The 26440-nt window shown below is 37.8% G+C and overlaps 1 protein-coding gene across 1 annotated transcript in view; it reads right to left on the bottom strand.

Moving 5' to 3' along the window:
* Positions 1–26440, bottom strand: part of LOC139124776 (eIF5-mimic protein 2-like) — a 162730-nt gene that overhangs the window by 64632 nt on the left and 71658 nt on the right. Inside the window, 9 exon segments of the mRNA XM_070690888.1 lie at positions 4367–4438; positions 6303–6383; positions 7217–7282; positions 8374–8457; positions 11144–11230; positions 19871–19908; positions 19911–19979; positions 21172–21307; positions 23254–23319. Of these exon segments, the coding sequence (XP_070546989.1) occupies positions 4367–4438; positions 6303–6383; positions 7217–7282; positions 8374–8457; positions 11144–11230; positions 19871–19908; positions 19911–19979; positions 21172–21307; positions 23254–23319 (699 nt within the window).

Consider the following 26440-nt stretch of genomic DNA (forward strand, 5'->3'; position numbering starts at 1 on the left):
ATATATCAAGTAAGTCTTATACCAAGATAGATCAATACTTTTAAATTCATGAGAGTCAATCTTGTTTACGCCTACATAAAAATATGTTAACCCAAACCACACTTATTCAAATTGCTCCGATCTTAAAATGTTCTCACCGTGCACTCGAAATGAAAGTGCGAGGGGTTACGCGGGAATGTAATGAAAAGAGGTTTTTACTTATGTCACGCATAAGCCTACCAGTAAACATGTCTTTTTTCGTTCAGTGTTGAGAAGGTTTTTTTCGAAGATTTTTTGTTTTCTGTACGACTTATATGCAAGATGGGTATGTTTGCTGTTTACCTTCTTGTGCTAAATATTGGTAAGACCCCTTTTACCCGGTTGTGCAATTGTGTACCACTCTTTCACGTTGTTTACCCGTGTTGTTACTGACTGAAACCTCAAAGTTACCGTATACTGGGGTTCATTAAAATGAAAATCAAGTCGCAAGCTACATTAAAAATACAGTAGTTCTTTACTCTCAGGAAGAGTCATGTGTTTACCGCGGTATTAAAAGCAAATAAAACTCGACGTCTGCTTGAAATTCCGCCCACCTACCCACTGATGACTTCGACCTTTTTTCGACATTATTGCCTGAACTTCTAATATTGCAGCTTGGTAGGATTTCAGAAATGTTACCAATATTCGGCCGGAGTTTTATTGCAGCACTGTATCTTAACAGGTCTCACGCGAACTTGTAAGCTACAAGCAACTTAATGATTGGACGTAATTACGTGAAACGAAACCCGTACGCAGCGTACTTAAAAGGATCACTTTAAAATGGTATAGGCCTACCGGTAGACTCGATAGTGAAAAGGTATAAAACACACTTATCGTAAACGGGCAAGTGATTTAAACCTTTATTGTGTAACATTGTTGCAATTAAAGAAATTCAAGATAAAATAGCCTCACTGATGATACCCAATATATACATGTGAAGTAAGACTTGTACGCATTTTGAGTTGCCCGAGGCGTTCACTGTACGCATGGTAAACAGTATAGCGATTTCTGTAGGATAACTATGACAACTCATTACCATAAAGGTTGCGAGTTAGCGAAGGGTAATGTTTATTTCACACCATAATACCGGCAGTCGCAGATCATTATTTTGAAATCGCAGCTTGCATGTCGATGTCATATAAACCGGATTTCGATAGGGTAACGTAGGCTAGGGGATGTAGCTACGCGCGATGGGAAGTTGCGTGTCAGGGGCTTTTGTGTACGGAGTGTGCATGTCAATGTGGCAGATCGTCCATGTAGCCGACACAAACACGAAGTGTCTTGACCGGCTACCAAAAACTATTTCACCAAAAACTCTGCCATGCTACCTACAAAGAGGGGGGGGGGGGGGGGGGGGGAATTAAGTTTAGTCACAATAGTTGGTCGATATTGACTGCCGACCTGCAGTGACGAGCACAGTGACCTGGGAGAACAACATGTGATTTCCAACGCGTTTTGTGTTGTCCCTGGGGAAAGCAAGCATTAATTTATTAATTTATTTACGCAAGCTTGTTTATCTGCAGCAATCCGTAGCCTAGTAACAATCATCAGAAAGACTGTCACATCGGGGGAGGGGGGGGTGTCAATCAAGCAAGTTTCATCGCTGTTTTGAGCTATTTACCCTTCAGGACATTCGTCGACTTCAGGGAGATTGTCTTCTGTTCCCTAAATCACGGCCCATTTCTGACACAATTTAAATGTTTGTCTACATATCTACCGATTCAGATAAAATCCGATGTTGAAAACATTTCCCGTTCACGCTATGGCTAAAATAAACCTTAAAATTTGTTTCGTTCCCGATGCTATTTCACAATGTTTATCGGTAAAGATCATGATAAAATCCGATGTTCAAAACTATTCGTTATATACAACCGAAAAACTAAGTTAACTTGGGTCCGTATCTGACACCATTCATATTGTTTACAGTTAATCTGAAGTTCAAATTTGATATCGTTCCGACGTTTATTTTAAGGCTAGAAAACTTAAAATCGGGTCCGTTTATAAAACTATTTTACATAGTTTGTCGATACAGATAAAATTTGGAAGTTCAAATTTCATACTGTGCCTATGTTTTTACGACAGAAATAAAAAATATCAATCGGGCGCGTTGTAGGTCATCAATAAAGTCCTACATTGTACTTTCAGATCATCTCGTAACTGTTCTGTGTGGAGTGACTGACCGTGAACAATAATTTGAGTAGGTCACTAGAGTTTAAAGATTACGTAATGCGGATGTCAGAGAAAACGTACTAACATCCAGCGATTATTAGGAAATCACCCCTTCGGCCCCAGTTAAGGATGTTGAAACTTTTCCCGTTCTTACGTTTTAATGGCTCAAAACAAGTTACGATTCGGTTCATTCCTGGCACTATTTATAAAATGTTGGTACAGATAAAATCCCAGGGTTCCGATTTTCAAAACTGTTCCTGTTCAGACGTTTCAAGAACGATCGTGTTAAAATGAAAATTGGATCCGTTACTGACAGAAATGTACAATGACCCTACAGTTGTAAAATCCAATGTTCAAAACTGTTCACGTTCCGGCGTTATTACAACCGAAAACTAAGGGACCGTGGTTAAATTGGGTCCGTATCTGAGACCATTCACATTGTTTGTAGGTAATCTGAAGTTCAAATTTGATATCGTTCCGACACTTCTTTTACGGCCGAAAAACTTAAAATCGGGTCCGTTCATAAAACTATTTTACATAGTTTGTCGATAGAGATACAATTTGAAGTTCAAATTTCTTACTGTGCCTATGTTTTTACAGCCAGAAAACATAAAATCGGGCGCGTTTGTAGGTTGATAAAATTCTACTTTCAAAACATCTCGGCACTGTTCAGTGTGGAGTGACTGACCCTGAAATGAGTACGTCAATAGAGAGTTGAAAGGTCATGCAATGCGGACGTCGGAGGAAACGTAACATCCGTCAATTGATTCTACAGCCCTCAGCTCAGCTATCATGGATGGGCAAACACTGAATTTACGTTGGGTGCGTTACCAGTTTAGCCCAGGCAAACAAAGACGGCACACGGGGAATGTTAACAATCTTATCGACGATATTTCCGACGTGCGTTGGTTGTCTACACATGGTTAGAAACCTTGGTCAATCTACGTAACGTGACGATGAGGTTGGAAAACAGGGCCCATGAAAATAATAGGTTGTTTCCTTTGTTGCGTTTTCTTGAACTTGCCTCGTTTCCTCCATCATTATGATGAGAGGCTTTTTATAAGGAAAGGGGGTCTAAAGAGTGAATTTCTCGGCAATTTATATCACGCAATATACCGTTTCAGAAACAAATAACCTCACACACACACCTTACAGCCTATACTGTCTACATGCTACAGTCGGCGTCATCAGTTGCCGATGGAACGAAAATCTGTTACCCGTCTAATAGAACTAAACGAGGTAGATTTTCTTGAAAAGTCTGAAGTTTATTTGAAAGAAATAAACAATGTTACTATTGTTAGAAATACAATAAAACATGACAATGAACATTGCATGACATGCACTATATACAAAACAAAATAATTAGTCTATGTTACGTACGTATGAAAAGTTCGTATTTTTTTAGCCCTGCGTACGATGCTGTGTGTTCCGCTACAGCTAATCGCCCCGCTCACCAAGCGGTGAGCGGGGCGATTAGCTGTAGCAGAACACACAGCATCGTACGCAGGGCTAGTATTTTTTAAGTTCTACATCGGCAAATCAAGACACTTTGCAATACAAAGGCACTGGCGTTTCAAACCTGCACTATTCAACACACGGCCATATCCGTCATTTGATCGGGGAGGCGGAGGTGCAAGGTGGTTCTGAGAAATTCTCGTCTACGATGATGAACCGTAGGTGGCGCTCACACTTACTGTTCACAAGCAACGCACTGTGTTGAAGTACACGCAATGTCGTGTTTGCTCGAAGTACACGTTCATTGTTTGCGTGAAGATTATAACCCACCCGCGGTACATAATGTCCGATAACGATGTTTACCTGAATTAATTACAATAAAATACCGTCGAAAAACTGCGTGAAGTGGTCAACTTACATCTGTCCGGTTGAGGGTATATATTATATATATATATATATATTATATATATATATATATATATATATATATATATATATATATATTATATATACACACACACACAAACAGTGATGGTATTTGCTGGCTGGGAAGAATGATTAATGTGATTGAGGGTAAGTAGACAAAGGTGTTCAAGGTTGGTTCTGTACCTGATTTTGAGAGGGGTGAGAGTGAGAGAGGTGAGAGTTAGAGGGGAGGGAGTGAAAGGGGCGGGAGTGAGAAGGGAGGGAATTAGGAGTAAGATATCAATTTCTGTATACTCACCTGTATTTTCAGCATGAGGGGCAATTCAGATTTTCCCTGTGTGGTAAACTCTGCTAGTAATGGTGAATATGTCTGAAAAAACAATAGTGTCCTCACCTTAGAATAGATGCTTTGTACCTCATCTTACCATAGATTGAACAGCCATACATAAAGCATTGCAATCTTTGAGTTAATTTAGTAAACACATTTTTCTTACGCAATGTAAACAGTAAAATGAAACAGTAAAAATCATAACATTTCTTCATATGGTTTGATAATCTTTCCATCAGACAAGTCACAGTTGGTAACAATGGGGTTTGGGCCAAACCATTGAGGAACAAGTCATTGACAATGACATAGTCCCCACTTGTAATAGGAGTATTAGTCTTGATGGGGCAGGGAAATGTGGTCATTAAGAAGTATCACTGGAGTGTATATGTTAAGATCTATGGGCACATAGGTCTATGTCGTTGTTCCCAATTTGAAACACATGAGGCATGTCTAAGTTATGGTTCTAAATCGGGAAAAAAGATCAGACCTCTAGCTGTATTGGCCAGCCAAGTTATACATATGCGCATAATTAATGAGGTACAAGATGTGACATCTTAAGGTCTAATATCCTATCAAAATCGGAGGGTATAGAACTTGTGGTTACTGAGTTATGCATACATTCGCTTGCCAAGAATTAGATATGTGCATAATTAATGAGGTAAAGTGTGTGTTGTCACAAGGTCTTCCATCGTACTAAATATAAAGGACATAGCTCTTGTGGCTACTTATTTATTGAAATAAACGTATATTTTAGATAAAAGGTCATCGAGGTCACATGACATTTGGTCAAAAATTTCTATCCCATAGTTATCCCTATATGCCAAAAATCAGACATCCAGCTCTATTGGCTCACTCAAAAAATTAGATATGCACATAATTAATGAGGTATAGTATGTGGCGTCATAAGGTCTTCCATCATACCAAATATGAAGGGTGTAGCACTTGTGGTTACTGAGTTATGGACAAATATGTAAATTCAGGTCAAAGGTCATTGAGGTCACAGAACATTTTGTCAAAAAATTGTACTGCTAAGATATCCCTATATACCAAGAATCAGACCTCTAGCTCTATTGGCTCACTCAAAAAATTAGATATGTGCATAATTAATGAGGTACAATATATGGCGTCATAAGATCTTCCATCATACCAAATATGAAGGGTGTCCCACTTGTGGTTACTGAGTTACGGACAAATATGTATATTTGAGGTCAAAGGTCACGTGACATTTAGTAAAAAAAAAATGGATTGCTAAGTTATCCCTATATACCAAAAATCAGACCTCTAGCTCTATTGGCTCCCTCAAAATTAGATATGCGCATAATTAATGAGGTACAATATGTGGCGTCATAAGGTGTCCCATCATACCATATATGAAGGGTGTAGCACTTGTGGTTACTGAGTTATGGACAAATATGTATATTTGAGGTCAAAGGTCACCAAGGTCATGTGACATTTTGTCAAAATGTCTGAGATATCTGCGTGAACGGATGGACTCACGGACGGACATGACCAAATCTATAAGCCCCCTGGACTTTATCCGTGGGGACTAAAAACTGTGTCACTGCATCCTTTTTGCAATATGAATACGATGAGAAACTAAATTTTTATTTTTATTGGCCTTATACATGGGAGTCTATGGAGAACTGCCTTATACATGGGAGTCTATGGACGTGTAAACTAAAAAGTCCTCTAACACGGCCAAATTTGATCGCATTGTGAAACAAATCGACATGCATCTGTATGAGGTAGGGTACTATTCTTTTGCACAGTTTGAAAGAAATTGACCAGGGCATGTCTGAGATATCTGCGTGAACAGACGGACGCACGGACATGACCAAACCTATAAGTCCCCCCGGACGGTGTCCATGGGGACTAAAAAGGGTTAAAATAAGAGGGTTTCCATTACCTTGAGATGTCTCAGTGCTTGTTCTGCAACCAAGTCTTCTTTCTTGTTCCACTCTACTGAATCCATTAAACTCTTCCACAACTATTGAAATAATCAATAAAACATTTGATGTTGATGAAATATATGTTAAATCCTACATTATTTCACATGCTTGACTTTGTAAGGCAAAGGTTTAAACTTGAAACACAATATGGCTACTGGGAAGCAAGCAAGTAAGAGAGCAACACTTGTTTGAAGATAAGAGATACTGAGAATACAAAACTGATATGTTGTTACACTGGAGAAATAGCAATTTCAAAAGAGGTCACCATACAGTGGTTCCTGTCTTTGAAGTGCTGTGGTGTTCAGGTCCTTAAAGTTCTTATTATGATTCATGATTGACAAAAATTGATTTTGTTTCTTATTATTACCTGAAATAGTTTGCCTGCATGTAGTTTACACATATCATAATACAAGCATGTGAAGTTATGTACTCAGCTACAATTAGTAAAATTAAAGGTTTGGTAAGTAAAACTACTGTTTGATCTTTAATAATACAGGTTACTTATATATTAATAGACCTCTGGTTGTGTCATAACTGTCAAATGTCATAATCTGAGGCTGGGTCAAGACTGTTAACCCTTTCACCACCATGGTTTGTCCCAAATCCATTGATTTCTATGGTAAAGTTGGACCTGTATACAGGGAACTGGGGTGAAAGGGTTAAAGGTCATGATCTGTGGTTGGGTCAAGTAAGACATAAGTAGCTGAAAGTAAGTGACTGAATGTTGAGCCTGCCTCAAGTTGTTTTGTTTTGCCTTTTCATGGCACAGATATTGACACATTTACACAAGTGTTTTTGAAAGCACACATGATACTTATGACATCAATAAAGAGTTTTCACTGCGATACAAAATAAGAAATCATTTGCTTACAAGAACAGCCACTTCATGTTCCTCAAGGCTTTCTTTCTTCATTTGCTCTTTGCAGTAACTAACAATCTGAACAAAGAATAATACCAGTAAAATACGTAACGCCAGCTGTTCAACAACTACAACAATGTTTGCAATAGCATCTACTCCTAAAAAGGCTTGCCTGGGTACTTGAGGGGTTGAGATTGAGGGAGGCAGGAGGGAGTGTTTCAAAGTAACCCAATATAGGTAAATGTCTAGGGCTTTGTAAGTACTTCTAAATTCTTTGCGATAGCATCTCTTTGCAGTCAAACACTGAAAATATTTTATATGATGATAATTAATAACTGTGGTTTTTGATCCTACAAAGTCCTTTGGCTGATTTGTTTTTAGGAAAAATAAATAATCGTGGAAAAAACAGGTGTCTGATTATGATTCCTTCTATAAGTTCTAAAGTTCAGTTTGTAATTTTCACTGAGCAATTATGCAACTTAAGGCAATAAAAATTTTACGGGTAGGTGAAAAATGAACACAGCTATGAAATATATATGTTGGCTTCAAAAATTACAAAGAATTTGAAAGTTAATTTCACCATAACTTGTCGAAATACAGACATATAATTTGAACAGAATCTCAACAAAAATTTGATCATCAAAATAATTGTTGGTGTAAAAATAACAGGCATCAGAACATTAAAAGTCTTTCTCCAAAGAGGCATTTATTTCTATGGTCTGCCTATGGAACCTGTTTTTGTCAAATTGGTAAAAAAACCAAGCATATAGTTTCTATTAAATTGTCCCTGTCTTCAGAATATCTAATATAATGAAGGAGACATGTAGAGACATGTTATTGTTGTATTTCACCATTGAATTGATGGTAAACGTTCATTGATGGCAATATAACATTGGACTTTGGAAATGTGGTACGAATACAGTGATGGCAATATTACATGGGACTTTGGACCGATAGAATGGATACAGTGATGGCAATATTACACGGGACTTTGGACCGATAGAACGGATACAGTGATGGCAATATTACATAGGGCTTTGGACCAATGGTATGGATACAGTGATGGCAATATTACAAGTGACATTTGGACAGCTGGTACACGTTTACATACAATGATGGAAATATTGTATAGGACCTTTGGAGAGGCGGGGAAATTTGAGAACACTGACCTCTCTGACCTCTTGTTCATTTTCTATCATATCAGATACTTCACTGACAAGTTCTTTCTTGGAGTCAGCTGTTCTTTGCAGCTCCTGTAGTCAACAAGAATAAAAAAATAATTGAAAAATGGTAAACATTTCTATTACCCTATGTTTTACAACCTACATAATTCAGTCAAATCTTTCTTGTCATTGTTCTGTAAATTAAATTTCCAAATTATCAAATGATGAAATATTGACACTACTGCACCTGTTGCATAGATATAGTTACATTTTACTGATATTTCATACGCCCTCAAGCAACTAGCTGATACTACAAGCAACTGTAACCTATCAAATCACAGCTTTCTTTGTGTCTGAAAGTATGGCTTAGATAATCTACATGCCTTGGTTTTTAATCTGTAAAATAATATGCCATTGGCTGAAATATTGTCACCATACCCTATGACCCCCATCTATATATGGCCTTGCGATCTTTTAGCAAAAGTTGTGTAAACTTAACACCTCCATGGCAAGAGCATGATCTAGGCCCTGCTGCTGATTTACAAAGACAAAAAATAGTGACAACATCACTGTTCGCTCCCATATAGTTATCAAAACAAGTCAACAATTGTATGAAACATGGACATACATATACAGACAGACTGACATACACAGACTGGCACAGAGTGATGACATTGACCCCAAGTGTGCCTTTGCCCATGGAGAGTGATAAAGATATAACAAACAGCTGAATGTAATGATAAAATACTTAAGTATAGGCCTATACAGGCACTGAGAGTGAATATGTTACAGCAATTTGATTAGTTTCTTTTCCTTTTCTACTTCTGTGATAATCTTTAGACAATCAATCTGCAAGGCAGTTTATGTATTGACAAATATGTTATCTTTTACAAGCACACAGTAAACTGTTCTTGATTTTTCATTTACAATATTTGACATAGACTGAAATATATAGTATGCAACTAATGTTTACAATTTGCCCATACACCAGATACATGGAGAAATTTCAACGTATAATCATCAACTCAGAAACCCTACAGGGAAAAGTAAACATTGTTTTCTTCCAGAACAGCTGGTGCATCCACATCTGGAACAACTTACCAACTTAACCAATTACACAAGGATGATGACACAAGAGATATAGTTCAACTGTGGTGAACTTGACTATTCCTTTCAAATCCTTACCTAACTTGACATCTTAAACTAAAATACACTGCATGGTTTATTGTGCACAAAAATACATTGGGATGGACCATTTGATAAGGGATGGTGTCTGGAAGATCGATAAGGTACATTATCTTTTTTATCCGATCCATTGTACATTCTTTTTTCCCCACTCTCCCACCTTTTCTTTTTGTCAAACCTTCTCTGGCTGAATTTTTTATTGGCATTTGTTTGGAATTTTTTCAAAATCTGCCAGGATTTTTTTACCGCATTTCAACACCAAATACAGTTTACCATATCAAATGCTTACTAAATCACCACATTATATACTCTTAGTTCCAGTAGGTGTAAAATTACCAAAAAAATCTTAAAAATACAAAATGAAAGATATCCCAGTGAAACTGAAAGTTTCGCAAAGTTGCCCCAAAAATTCAAAATTCCAGATTTCAACTTAATTTCAATACATCTTATTACAAAAACCCTAAGAACTGGTTTACTAAATATCAAAGCAATCAGACTGGTAAATTTTGAGAAACAAATTTTTGACCAAAAATGAGAAAAATTGCCCCCAAAATACGAAATTGCAGATTTCATCCTAATTTTCAATATATCTAATTAACATAAACCCTAGGAACCTGTACACTAGATATCAAAGCTACCAGATCAGTAGTTTTAGGAGAAAAATTTTTTGACCAAAAAAGGCAAAAATTGCCCCAAAAATAAAAAAAATTGCCAGTTTCAACATACCTTCAATACATTATATTGAGATTAATCTTAGATACCTGTATACCAAATATCAAAGCTATCAAATCAGTAGTTTTTGAATTAAAAATTTTTTTATCAAAAATTGGGAAAATTGCCCCAAAATTACAAATATGACAATATCAATACAATTTGTACAAGCATGACTGAGGTCATCCTGAGGAACATGAATATTAAGTTTCATAGCAATCAGACGAGCGATTTCAGAGAACAAAATTTTTTTACTTAAAACTGAAAAAATACCCTAAAAATACAAACATGCGAATTTCATCCCAATTTTTGCACACATAATTTAGAATACCTAAAGTAATCTGCATACCAAGTTTCAACCAAATCTGACCAATGCTTACTGAGTTTTAGCCATTTGCAGGATTTTTCCTTTTTCTCCCTCATTTGCATATTTTTGGCACTGACATGTTCATTTGAACAAATTCACATCTCCACCCCTAGGTGCACCTGTACACCAAATATTAAGACAGTAGGTTCTACAGTTTAGGAGTTTTTGATGTGGACGGACATACATACATACATACATACGTACGTACATACATACTTACATACATACATACAGACGACATTTTTCCACCTTATACGAATACCTCCCATTTGCATATATACATATGCATATATGGGAGCTAAAAATGACTGAATCCATCAAGATGCCATTTTTGTTATTGCACTAACATCATTATGATGATCAATGGAGTTGGGGGTAAACATGCTTTCTTCAAAGGAAATCACAGAAAATTTGTCAGAATTTTCAGACAAACTTTCCCTTGATCAATAATCACTGGACATTGAAAATTCTGAAAACACACAAAGACAGACACAGATACACATATCATCTTACCATATAATTAACCAACTTTCCTAAGCCAGCTGCATTGAAATGTTTACCAAAGTATTCAGGAGTACGTTTACTTGGCGGCAAAAAGTCCTGAAAAATAGTGAATTATTGTCGTCATTAAAGGCAAGAAATAAATCTTCTTTGACATTGAGAGAACAAAATCAAAATACAGCCACTAATGGAAGTTTGTTTCCGGTCAAACAACATGTGAAAATACCACAAATATTAAATGGAAATAATCTTAAACTTTCATCAAGACATATCGGTAATATTCCTACCAATTTCAAAATTCCTAGGGCCAGTAGTATCTGACTTTAAATGTTTTACCATTTTTCACATTTGTTATTTGAGAATCATTCATTTATCTAACTTTGATTTGAACAAACATTCATCTAATGCCACTAGAACATTTTGTAAACATAGGACCAAAGTCCCTGAAGCTACTATAGACATGGATACAAAATTAAGTATTTCCTGAATGTATAAAATTATCTCACTAGAGTCATCCTAGGGACCTGTATCTCAAATATAAAGCTGTCTGACCAGTTGTTTTGAAAAACCAAGCGACCCAACAGTTGACAGAGCTCTGCTGTGTTATGTAGAGAATAACCTTTTGTGACACATGTATTGATGAAGGACGTGGATATCTTTGTTAGCTCATTTCAGGAAAGCCTGACCAAAATTAGCTGCAAAAGTACAAAATTGAAGATTTCATCATAATTTCAACATATTACACTAAGATAAACCCTAGGTACCTGTATACCAAATGTAAAAGGTATCAGATCAGTAGTTTTTGAGAAACAAATATTTTGACCAAAAATGGCAAAAATTACGCCAAAAATACAAAATTGCAGATTTCATCATAATTTCAATATATCATATTTAGTTCATCTGTAGGAACCTGTACATCACATATCAAAGCTATCAGACAAGTGCTTTTTGAGAAATACTCTTTTTTGACCATATATGGCAAAAATTGTCCCCAAAACACAAAATTGTAGATTTCATTATAAGAATAAATCATATTTTGATCATTCCTATGAACCTGTATACCAAATATCAAAGCTGTCTGAACAGCAATTATGAAGAAGACGACTTTTTACCAAAAACGCCTTTTTTTAGCTAATTGGCATATTTTCAACAATATCAAAAATTAAAAACAAGCGACCTAGCGGCCGATATAGCTCCGCTGTGTTTATGTAGAGAATAACTATTTTTGACACATGTTGATGAAGAAGGTGGAAATCTTTGATAACTCATTTCAATGGCCAGAAAAAAGTGGCTAAAATAGCTGCAAAAATATACAATTGAAGATTTCATCATAATTTGAATTTTTACACTGGATCATTCAAAAGAACATGTCCACCAAAGCTATCTGACGAGTAGTTTTTTGAGAAGAAAATTTTCTGACTATAAATGGCAATAATTGCCCCCAAAAATAAAAATTGCAGATTTCACCATAATTTCAGTATATCATATATTACAATAATCCCTTGGAACCTGTATACCAAATATCAAAGCTATCCACTTGCAGTTTTTGAGAAACAAATTTTTTGACCAAAAATGGCAAAAATTGCCCCAAAAATACAAAATTCCAGATTTCGTCATAATTTCAAAACATCAAATTTAGTTAATCTGTAGGAACCTGCATATCGAATTTTAAAGCTATCAGACCAGTACTTTTGAGAAACACATTTTTTGACCAAAAATGGCAAAAATTACCCAAAAATAACAAAAAATGCAGATTCATCATAGTTTCAATAAATATCATTAAGTTCATCTGTGGGAACCTGTGTACCAAATTGCAAAGCTATCAGATGAGTAGTTTTGGAAATACACATTTTTTGACCAAAAATGGCAAAAATTGCCCCCAAATACAAAATTACACATTTCATCAGAAATTCAATAAATACCGTCAGAGACCCTGGGGGTCGTTTGGGTGAAGCAGCACCGGCAAACCTGTCCTGTTTCCCCAGGGTAGGGTCAATTGAATGCGTACCTTCAACGACTTGGCAGTGTAGCACAAAAACTACGTTTTTGCCATTATATTAACGACATGGCTGAGCTATTGAAGCACAGCTTCCACGTAGTTTAGCCAGCTCGTTTGGGAGTTGGCTTACGAGTGTTACTGTTCATTATCGACTTAATCAAGCGGTCCTCAGTCAGGTACGGGTTTGTACCGTCATGGCTTGGGCTGCAGCTAACCAGTTATAACCAGTCACTACACCCAAGTCGTGAGTCTCACTTTTGTGATGCACGGTACAAAGCAAAATGCTTCCATTGTTCTAGCCATCAACGTCTCCACATGCCTGGTGGCCATTGTACAGCTAGCTAGTTTGCATAACAAAGGCAGTCCCCGCTGAGTGCAGGTGGTATCCCCGTAGCATTGACCTCATGTCCCCTTTGAATTCTCCATACGCAAACAGCGTACGTAGTTACCAATGAGTCGGCAAGAGGATACGTTTGCCTGCAAACCAGAGCCAATACTTGGGACGATGGAATAAATAAAAAATACCGTCAAGGACAGTGTGCTCACATTCGGTTTGAATTGGTAAATTCAAGAAAATATTTAAACCAGAAAAAACAAGAATGACAAAAGCAAATAAGGTCTGCAACTTAGGTACTGGAGGTCATCTTTAGGAACATGCATATCAACTTCTATAGCAATGGGACAAGCAGATCCTACATACATGAGCAAATGTCAACAAAAAAATTAGCCAGAGAAGCTTGAAAAGGTGGGAGAGTGGGGAAAAAATGTACAAGGGATCTGGTAAAAAGTAACGCTACCTCATCAATCTTCTATCCCCTACCCCTCCTGAATATCAAATGTTCCACCCCTTACATAAGACCAGCTTGCATGGCAGGAAATGTATTTACAACCTTGGGGATGTTTTAATTAATGCTATGAGTGCTATCATTCAAATGTAAACAGCACTTAAATCAGTTACACATAGTGAAATGCCTTCCACTGTGGGGGGGATTACGACATCTGGAATTATCCTGGGGCTTTAAAAAGAATATATCTTTTAAGATTTTTTGACCAAAAATGACAAAAATTGCCCCAAAACAGTAATATTTCCAATTTTGTCGTAATTTCAACAATTAGAAGGGTAACACCCTTGCAAACATCCAATCCAAATTTGAGAGCAATTGGGCTAGCGGTTTCAGAGAAGAAGAAATTTTACTTAAAATGAGAAAAGTAACCAAAAAATTCAGCAAAAATACAAAATTCAAGATATCTTCACGATATTCATTAACTTATTTTGATCAACCTTAGGAACCTGTGTACCAAATATCAAAGCTATCAGATTAGTAATTTCTCAATAAAAAAAGTTTTGACCAAAAATTTGGAAAATTGCCCCAAAATTACAAATACTAAAATTTCAATTCAATTTGTATACACTTGACTGAGGTCATCCTGAGGAACATGTATACCAACTTTCAAAGAAATCAGATGAGTACTTTCAGAGAAAACATTTTTTGACTAAAAACTGAAAAAATTACCCTAAAAATAGAAACATGCAAATTTCATCCCAAATTTCAACACCTACTTTGGAATGCCTAAAGGAACCTGCACATCAAGTTTCAACCCAATCTGACCAACGTTTACAGAATTTTAGCAATTTGCAGGTTTTTTCCTTTTTCCCCCTCATTTGCATATTTTTGGCACTGATATGTTCATTTGAACAAATTCACATCTCCACCCCTAGGTGCACCTGTACACCAAATACTAACACAGTAGGTGCGGCGGATTAGCTGTTTTTGATGTGGACGGACATACATACATACATACATACAGACATGCAAATGGCATGCAAATGGACTGATTCAGCTTATACAATTACCTCACATTGGTATACCAAATGTGAGCTAAAAATGAAGGACGTTGCCTGGCTTGAACTTGCAGAGCTGAAGCACAGCTTAACGTCAGACACCAGTTTGTAATGGTATTTCCGAGTCGTTCATATCTGTTCCATCGGAGGAACAAGTCGAGCCGTCCCATCAAAAATACGTTCTCATTTTCAATCATGCACAACTGAATAAGTGACTTTTGTCTCGCACCATCAACACCATCTGCCAAGTCGTTTGCAAGTGGTAGCCTTCTAGATTAGCATTGCCGAGTTGGTTAAGTTTGGCAGCAATATAGTGCCAGGCAGCCAAGTACGTCCAACTCCGCCAGAAAAACGTCACCATGCTATCCTGCCAAGTCCGCTAAAAAGCGGTAAAAAAAAAACAGCCCCCTCGGGTGTGGGGGACTAGCGGACAGGTTTCTGCACCTTTCCCTGTCTAAGGACTCCCTGTGAACCCATTTAGAGGGGAAAAGGCGTTCCTTGTCAGAAAACCTGTCCTCAGATGACCCCAAACGCACAGGGGATAGCAAAACGTAGTGCCGTTGACTTGGCAGGAAAGGGGTACCCAAAAAGGGCCCGATTTCCACTGAGTTGGTAGAATAACGGTAACCAGTGCTTAGATTCTGGCTACACCGAATTTCAAGCGGATTTTCACCGACTTGGCAGGAAAATGGTTAAATGCGATTGTGTTTGTTTATATTTGCCTTTATTATAATTTTTCGCCCAGGCACCGTCAATTGTTAGGGTAAGCGAGAGTACACGGGATTTTGCGAGAGATTTTGAAAAATGGCATTTTTTATCAAAATTATGAATTTTTATCAACATATTTCTGTACCACCGTACCACCACTGTACAAATATACAAAATTACAGATTTCATCGGAAATTCAATATATATTACTTAGTTCATCTATAGAAACCTGTATACCAAATTTCAAAACTATCAGACCAGTACTTTTTGAGAAATACATTATTTTACCAAAAATGGCAAAAGTTGCCTTAAAATTGCAAATTTGCATATTTCTGCACAATTTGAATAAATCTGAAATAAATCGTCCCTAGGGACCTATGTACCAAATATCAAAGCTATCTGACAGGTAATTTTGATGAAGAAGATTTTAAAGATTTTTTTACCAAAACGACAAAAATTGCCTTAAAAATACAAATATGCAAATTTCACCACAATTTGAACAAATCTGACTATACTCACCCTAAGTAAACTGCAGATCAAATTTCAAAGCAATCGGAAGAGCGGTTTCAGAGAAGATTTTTTTACCAAAAACAGCAAATTGCCCCAAAAATAATAATATGCAAATTTCACCACGATTTGAACAAACTTAAAGAGGCACTCCCATTGGGTAACATTTTTAAAACACTTTTTTTAATGCCAACGGTTGATATTTCACGTGGCAACTGTGCGCGGATTGTGAGATATAGATAAAAACATGTCGTTTCCCGAGCGTATTTTTCACATCCCGAAGTTTTACGATCGTTTCTGATTATGACCCGAAATCCACTGAAGGTTTGTTGTTGTGCTGATTGACGATATTCTAGGGAGTCCATAATAAGTTTGAACGACGCAATTTTACCTCCCACTGCGAAGACTTTATGCCTTTACCACAGGTCAGTTTTTGAAAACTTCTTCTTAGCTTTGTCGTTGTCATTATTCTAAATCAGTTATATTATATTTTTAAGCAATAACACATAAACATCAGTTTTTACGTGTTAAATATTAGCCGCCTCCGATGACTACATTTTGTCGTCTGCCACACAGTATGTGTGGTTCGCCGCGCACGGACGGTCTATGCATACCACGCTGTGGCCGCTATGTATCAACCGCACGTAACTGGGCTAGTCACCTATGCGAATTCTGGTGGAATCAGCAAAAATTGTTTTCCGTTTTATCACCAAGTCAGTAAGACTCAGCTTTCTCCCACGGGGCATGACCGATCACCGAGGCAAGTGGTACTGTGGCGTACAGCAGCGTCAGTGTAGACTCATACTCCATAGCTTAGTTGACAATGGCCCAGTGCCGAATGTTCGATGTTCGGAAGCTGAATTAGGTGGGCCACTGGAATTCAAACTTTCACTTTTTTGAAGACATGTTTTTATCGATATCTCATGATCCGCGCGCAGTCAAATATCGACCGTTGGCACTAAAAAAATGAGTTTTAAAAATGTTACCAAATGGGAGTGCCACCTTAAGTGAGGTCACCCAAAGTGAACTGCATATAAAATTTCAAAGCAATCGGACCTGCGGTTTCAGAGGAAAGGCAATTGTTGACGGACAACGACGATGACAACCAACAACAGAAAATCAACCTATTTGATAAGCTCCGCGTCACTGACAGCGGAGCTAAAAAAATATCACTAGGACTGTACTGACCACAACCTGATAAGAATTGAAAGCCTCAGTGGGACAGTGGGATAAGGTATACATACCATCATAGGTGGACAGGGGATAAGGTATACCATGTAGTGGACAGTGGGATAAGGTATACCATGTAGAGGACAGTTGGATGAGGTATACCATGTAGTGGACAGTGGGATAAGGTATACCATGTAGTGGACAGTGGATAAGGTATACCATGTAGTGGACAGTGGGATAAGGTATACCATGTAGTGGACAGTTGGATAAGGTATACCATGTAGTGGACAGTTGGATAAGGTATACCATGTAGTGGACAGTGGGATAAGGTATACCATGTAGTGGACAGTGGGATAAGGTATACCATGTAGTGGACAGTGGGATAAGGTATACCATGTAGTGGACAGTGGGATAAGGTATACCATGTAGTGGACAGTGGGATAAGGTATACCATGTAGTGGACAGTTGGATAAGGTATACCATGTAGTGGACAGTGGGATAAGGTATACCATGTAGAGGACAGTGGGTAAGGTATACCATGTAGTGGACAGTGGGGTAAGGTATACCATGTAGTGGACAGTTGGATAAGGTATACCATGTAGTGGACAGATGGATAAGGTATACCATGTAGTGGACAGTGGGATAAGGTATACCATGTAGAGGACAGTTAGATGAGGTATACCATGTAGAGGACAGTGGGATAAGGTATACCATGTAGTGGACAGTGGGATAAGGTATACCATGTAGTGGACAGTGGGATAAGGTATACCATGTAGTGGACAGTGGGATAAGGTATACCATGTAGAGGACAGTGGGATAAGGTATACCATGTAGTGGACAGTGGGATAAGGTATACCATGTAGTGGACAGTGGGATAAGGTATACCATGTAGAGGACAGTGGGATAAGGTATACCATGTAGTGGACAGTGGGATAAGGTATACCATGTAGAGGACAGTGGGATAAGGTATACCATGTAGTGGACAGTGGGATAAGGTATACCATGTAATGGACAGTGGATAAGGTATACCATGTAGAGGACAGTTGGATAAGGTATACCATGTAGTGGACAGTGGGATGAGGTATACCCTGTAATGGACAGTGGGATAAGGTATACCATGTAGAGGACAGTTGGATAAGGTATACCATGTAGTGGACAGTGGGATAAGGTATACCATGTAGTGGACAGTGGGATAAGGTATACCATGTAGAGGACAGTGGGATAAGGTATACCATGTAGTGGACAGTGGGATAAGGTATACCATGTAGTGGACAGTGGGATAAGGTATACCATGTAGAGGACAGTGGGATGAGGTATACCATGTAGAGGACAGTGGGATAAGGTATACCATGTAGTGGACAGTGGGATAAGGTATACCATGTAGTGGACAGTTGGATAAGGTATACCATGTAGTGGACAGTGGGATAAGGTATACCATGTAGTGGACAGTGGGATGAGGTATACCATGTAGTGGACAGTGGGATAAGGTATACCATGTAGAGGACAGTGGGATGAGGTATACCATGTAGAGGACAGTGGGATAAGGTATACCATGTAGTGGACAGTGGGATAAGGTATACCATGTAGTGGACAGTGGGATAAGGTATACCATGTAGAGGACAGTGGGATAAGGTATACCATGTAGTGGACAGTGGGATAAGGTATACCATGTAGAGGACAGTGGGATAAGGTATACCATGTAGAGGACAGTGGGATAAGGTATACCATGTAGTGGACAGTGGGATAAGGTATACCATGTAGAGGACAGTGGGATGAGGTATACCATGTAGAGGACAGTGGGATAAGGTATACCATGTAGTGGACAGTGGGATAAGGTATACCATGTAATGGACAGTGGGATAAGGTATACCATGAAGAGGACAGTTGGATAAGGTATACCATGTAGTGGACAGTGGGATGAGGTATACCATGTAGTGGACAGTGGGATAAGGTATACCATGTAGAGGACAGTGGGATAAGGTATACCATGTAGTGGACAGTGGGATAAGGTATACCATGTAGAGGACAGTGGGATAAGGTATACCATGTAGTGGACAGTGGGATAAGGTATACCATGTAGTGGACAGTGGGATAAGGTATACCATGTAGTGGACAGTGGGATAAGGTATACCATGTAGTGGACAGTTGGATAAGGTATACCATGTAGTGGACAGTTGGATAAGGTATACCATGTAGTGGACAGTTAGATAAGGTACACCATGTAATGGACAGTGGGATAAGGTATACCATGTTCATAAGGTTCTTCTTGACTGTTTAAAGTTTTATTAAGAAATATAGCAATAATATTGAAAAGTTTTCGAATTCTATATTGAATAGTATAAACAGGGTTTAACTCTGCAGCATCAGCTATCTAAGTCCTCAAAATAACATTAATGAGTGAGTGATGAGGAATGAAACAATTGGTGAAATCATTATTTAACGTTATGTGTGATGTAATATTGAGGACTGAAATGAAACCACTGCTGGAGTCAAAATCAAACCATCCACCTACCATCAGTTTGTTTTCCAACTGGGTCTTCGCAATGCTGTGGCTACATTACTGATGTCTTTCTCAGAGAACCAGACAGTGAAGGTCTCTGTAATGAACTCCAGGGCTAGACCTGTAATAAATGACACATAAGATGTAAGTAGCTGTCATAATGGCAGACAATACTTTATATTATAGCCAAAATAAGGGACCATGTGCCCCAGAGTAGGTGACCATTTGTCCGACGTCAGGAGGGCAAGTGGTCGCCTGCCCCGAGGGTACACAGTCCCTTGTTTGGGCTGTTTTTGTTACATACCTTCTAACATAGCTTTCACTCAATATATGTTTGGGTTTACTTTCCAATGACAATCATGTGCCAATGACAATCATTTCCATGTTAGACGAAAATACGTCAAAAAATAGAACTAATTTCACTGTGAAATGACCCATTGATACATCTAAATCACTGTTATGCTGTTTATCCTTCTTTAAAGCATAATTTTCGAAAAAAACGGATTTCCTATGTAAAACATATAATCTAACTTTTTTACTCACAAAATTATAAGGTTGAAATAGTTCCAGTTGACTTTGTTACGATGCCCATATTCAATTTTTTGTAAGCTTGGTCGAGAGAGGTTAATAGCTTGGCTCGAGAGCTTTATAGTACGTCGTCACCTGTTGTGTTCCAAGAGTTTATGTAAATTTTATGCGGTGGACATTTTAACTTTGCTGCCGACCAGGTGCATACCGAATACATATACACACGTTCTCAAAATACATGGGGAGACTGCACAACATCTGAAAGGAGCTCGCCTGTCTGACTGAGATTGCTGTACACGCTTGTCTGATCTGAATGTATGCTGCACAACAGACTGTATAGGAACTTGAGGTTACAGAAAAAAGGGCAGATATCGCAGGACAATCAATGATTGTTTCTTCAGTAGTAACGGAAGAAGAGGAAAACTGCTATTGCAACCGTCAACACGAAGATGTGGCCTGTGTACTGAATGCCACATCACACTAAAGACCAGACGGTTTGATTGAAACCAACTCCATAGTGCGCTTCTCATATTCACTGCCTGTGTGTGGTAATTTCTACCGTATTTCAGTCAAGTGATGACTACACGGCCTGCGGCGTTGTCAATAAGTTACCATTGAATCCTACGGAGTGCATGACTGGCACATCTACTCAAAGATTGACCTATTTTGTTTTGGAAAATCACTCATTTTCATCAGTACAACTCTCTACACAGTCAGTGCACACCACTGAAAGAACTAAGGTTGAGGCAAATAATGCAGTGAAAGGGTCAAATTGCAAAACTTACTTTCTTTGACAAGGTGTTCGTTGTACAAGCTTGTCAAGACATTTGCTGTGGCTCTACCATTAGCAAGAAAGATTCCTGTAATCTTGGCCAGCTTGCTTCTCTCATCTTTAGTGTATCCTTTCAAGTACAATAAGATCTGGAAAAATAATCAGACTACAGCATTTGAACAAGCAGTCTATGATGTACTTGCAGCTGTTTCTACGACAACATATTACTTACAAAGGTGACATCCTCCGTGGAGTGAAGCATCCTGGGAAGACTGTCACTAATCTCTGCAGTCAATTACAGTTGCATCATCTTACCTGGGTTATCTTATCATTTTGCTGCTCTAGATGAAAGATTCAATGCAGAGGTATGGGGGCAAGCTGTATCATGCTATGCCTGCAGACAACCATATCCAAATCCTAACAGTGGAATGACTGAACCATGGACATGCTAGTAAATTTCATTGGCCAAATGCAGACACTACTGCCTAACTCTGTGAAGTGAATTCAGACATGAACACTATTGCCTAACTCTGTGAAGTGAATTCAGACATGAACACTATTGCCTAACTCTATGAAGTGAATTCAGACATGAACACTATTGCCTAACTCTGTGAAGTGAATTCAGACATGAACACTATTGCCTAACTCTGTGAAGTGAATTCAGACATGAACACTATTGCCTAACTCTGTGAAGTGAATTCAGACATGAACACTATTGCCTAACTCTATGAAGTGAATTCAGACATGAACACTATTGCCTAACTCAGACAAGTGCATTCGGACATGAACACTATTGCCTAACTCTGTGAAGTGAATTCAGACATGAACACTATTGCCTAACTCTGTGAAGTGAATTCAGACATGAACACTATTGCCTAACTCTGTGAAGTGAATTCAGACATGAACACTATTGCCTAACTCTGTGAAGTGAATTCAGACATGAACACTATTGCCTAACTCTATGAAGTGAATTCAGACATGAACACTATTGCCTAACTCAGACAAGTGCATTCAGACATGAACACTATTGCCTAACTCTATGAAGTGAATGTTGAAAAGACAGGGAAGCTAAAAATTGACAGATGAGATGACGATGGAAAACAGACGAAGGACGACAGACAGTAACCTGATAAGCTCTGTATCATTGACAGCAGAGCTAGTAAAGATAAATGAAAACATGGAAAATTTGAAGTCATACAACACCAGATGCAAACATAGAAAAATAACCCTAAAGTTGATATGACAACGATCAATGATTCTTCCTTAACCACATTACACTTGAAGTAATTATAGTTATTAATTATAGTTAATAGTAGGTGTAGCCGTGTTGATCTTCAAACCTATGTATACTTGGGGTTTGGTAGCACAGTGAGATCAACTAAGTTTTTTGATAGCATGAGCTTTCGAAGACTACAGTCTCCTTCATCAGATGCTGAGATGGAATGAGCAGGCGAAGCAAAAGTCACAATATATTAGGGGTCAAAACAGATGTGTGAAAGAAGCAACAAAAGGAGTGGGAGGTGTGAAAAACTGACAAAAGAGTTGCTTAGACATTTTGACACTCTTTTGTCAGTTTTTCACACCTCCCACTCCTTTTGTTGCTTCTTTCACACATCTGTTTTGACCCCTAATATATTGTGACTTTTGCTTCGCCTGCTCATTCCATCTCAGCATCTGATGAAGGAGACTGTAGTCTTCGAAAGCTCATGCTATCAAAAAACTTAGTTGATCTCACTGTGCTACCAAACCCCAAGTATACATAATTATAGTTAGTAATTATAGTCACTTTTTGAGTGAACATGAACATTTCAAAACTTTAAAACCTACAATTTCCCTCTTTTCTCCATCAGCATCTAGAGTTCTAACACAGAAAGATCAGATAGATGGCAAAACACAGGAGGTTTTAGGATGGACAAACACTGGCTAATATACATCATACAATCAATCCATACCTCCATGTTGAAATAACAAAGACAGACATTCACATGGACAAAAACAATTACAATCAATTGACATGCGTGGACTTATTTAATTGTTATCTCTGACATTTCCTGAGCATTTCAATACAAGGAGTTAACAATTTTTAGATACTCACTTTCTTTAACTCTTCTTCAAAGGCTTTCTCCAAGTACTTGTATCGTCGAATTAGTAGGTTGAATACCTTAAGAATAAAGAATTGAAATGCAGCTTGTGTCTTGTGAACTAATCTAATTAGTAGGTTGAACAACTATAGTTCAACACGGCTGATATTTACATGTGTTAGCTTTGCGGCTGCTTAAGCAATTTCGCCATTTATAAGTCATGGGTTTTTGAACAAAAAGGGATAAAAATAGTGGCGGAAGTTGCATTTTATGGCTTCAAACTTCAAGGAGAAAAGTGCCAAGCTTGCCCCTTTCATCATTTGATATGGCAGGGACCATCATGCGAATGGTATGGCATTGTCATTTATGTTCACACCAGGCTCTGTGTGTTTGCATATCTGTTGTTTATATCAAATGTTTTTTTATGTACAGTAGTATCTCCAATTTCTTTCACTTACACCATAGGTGCTAAACAGTTGGAATAAATTTGTCAAGACCAGGGAAAGACACTTATCTTTTTATCCACTTGCCCTTTGGGTAAGTGGGGGGTTAAGTTCACTTGCCCGAATTGGAAAACCAAAAATTGGTAATCAACCGGTGGTATTGTTTAAACAGTATTTTATTGAAATCGATTATATGATTCTTTTCATCAACTCTTAATGCAATTTTATGAAAAATCTTGTGCAAATGTTCACAATGACATAATATGATTATTTTTTGTTGTTTAAGCCCGCGTTCCCTCACAAGAAAATCGCTCTTGTGGATTTTATTTCTACGTAAATTTTTTTTTCACTTGTCCCGTTGGGCAAGTGGCATTGGAGGTTCACTTGCTTGAACGCAGCTTTCACTTGCCCCGGGCAATTGGGCAACCGCTAGTGTCTTTCCCTGAATCCAAAGTAGGTACTAATCCAAAGTAGATACTAATCCAAAGTAGATACTTATCTAAAGTAGATACTAATCCAAAGTAGATACTAATCCAAAGTAGATACTAATCCAAAGTAGATACTAATCCAAAGTAGATACTAATCCAAAGTAGATACTAATCCAAAGTAGATACTAATCCAAAGTAGATACTAATCCAAAGTAGATACTAATCCAAAGTAGATACTAATCCAAAGTAGATACTAATCTAAAGTAGATACTAATCCAAAGTAGATACTAATCCAAAGTAGATACTAATCCAAAATAGATACTAATCCAAAGTAGATAATAATCCAAAGTAGATACTAATCCAAAGTAGATACTAATCCAAAGTAGATACTAATCCAAAATAGATACTAATCCAAAGTAGATAATAATCCAAAGTAGATACTAATCTAAAGTAGATACTAATCCAAACAATGGAAACCACAAATCAATTCTGGGAATAATGTACAATTCTTGATTCTGCTTTAAAACAAGTCATCGTTGATGACACAGTCCCCACTTGTTAATGGGTACTTTGATTACATGTCCTAAGAGATAGAGTCCTCTTCATTAATTGAGACATGCCCAAGTTTTGGCTAAGGACACGAAAAAATTGTAACAAAATGGCTGCCATGCGCCATATTGGATCATATCAAGAAACAAATTGACATACATATGTATGACATAGGTTAATGTCCTTGTACCAGCTTTGAATAAAATCGGTTAAGATATGCCTTAGAATATTATGGCCCTCGACAGGAAAATATCGTAATAAAATGGCCGCAAGGCAGCCATATTGGATCGTATCACATAACAAATTGACATGCGTATCTATGACATTGGTCAATGTCCTTGTACCAACGTTTGATAAAATCGGTTGAAACATGTCTGAGTTATGGCTCTGTACATGAAAAAATCGTAATAAAATGGCCGCCTGGCGGCCATATTGGATTGTATCACAAAACAAATTGATGTGCATATCTATGACATAGGTCAATGTCCTTGTACCAACTTTGAATAAAAATCGGTTGAGATATGCCTGAGTTATGCCTCTGCATATGAAAAAATCGTAATAAATGGCCACACAGCAGCCATATTGGATTGTATCACAAAACAAATTGACATGCATATCTATGACATTGGTCAATGTCCTTGTACCAACTTTGAATAAAATCGGTTAAAACATGTCTGAGTTATGGCACTGTATATGAAAATATTGTAATAAAATGGCCGCCTGGCAGCCATATTGGATCATATCACAAAACAAATCGACATGCATATCTATGACATTGGTCAATGTCCTTGTACCAACGTTTGATAAAATCGGTTGAAACATGTCTGAGTTATGGCTCTGTACGTGAAAAAATCGTAATAAAATGGCCGCCTGGCGGCCATATTGGATTGTATCACAAAACAAATTGATGTGCATATCTATGACATAGGTCAATGTCCTTGTACCAACTTTGAATAAAATCGGTTGAAACATGTCTGAGTTATGGCTCTGTACATGAAAAAATCGTAATAAAATGGCCGCCTGGCGGCCATATTGGATCGTATCACAAAACAAAATGACGTGCATATCTATGACATTGGTCAATGTCCTTGTACCAACTTTGAATAAAATCGGTTGAGATATGCCTGAGTTATGCCTCTGCATATGAAAAAATCGTAATAAAATGGCCACACAGCAGCCATATTGGATTGTATCACAAAACAAATTGACATGCATATCTATGACATTGGTCAATGTCCTTGTACCAACTTTGAATAAAATCGGTTAAAACATGTCTGAGTTATGGCACTGTATATGAAAATATTGTAATAAAATGGCCGCCTGGCAGCCATATTGGATCATATCACAAAACAAATCGACATGCATATCTATGACATTGGTCAATGTCCTTGTACCAACGTTTGATAAAATCGGTTGAAACATGTCTGAGTTATGGCTCTGTACGTGAAAAAATCGTAATAAAATGGCCGCCTGGCGGCCATATTGGATTGTATCACAAAACAAATTGATGTGCATATCTATGACATAGGTCAATGTCCTTGTACCAACTTTGAATAAAATCGGTTGAAACATGTCTGAGTTATGGCTCTGTACATGAAAAAATCGTAATAAAATGGCCGCCTGGCGGCCATATTGGATCGTATCACAAAACAAAATGACGTGCATATCTATGACATTGGTCAATGTCCTTGTACCAACTTTGAATAAAATCGGTTGAAACATGTCTGAGTTATGGCTCTGTACATGAAAAAATCGTAATAAAATGGGCGCCTGGCGGCCAT

This window comes from Ptychodera flava, assembly GCF_041260155.1.
Source record: "Ptychodera flava strain L36383 chromosome 23 unlocalized genomic scaffold, AS_Pfla_20210202 Scaffold_24__1_contigs__length_23054250_pilon, whole genome shotgun sequence".
Taxonomy (NCBI): domain Eukaryota; kingdom Metazoa; phylum Hemichordata; class Enteropneusta; family Ptychoderidae; genus Ptychodera; species Ptychodera flava.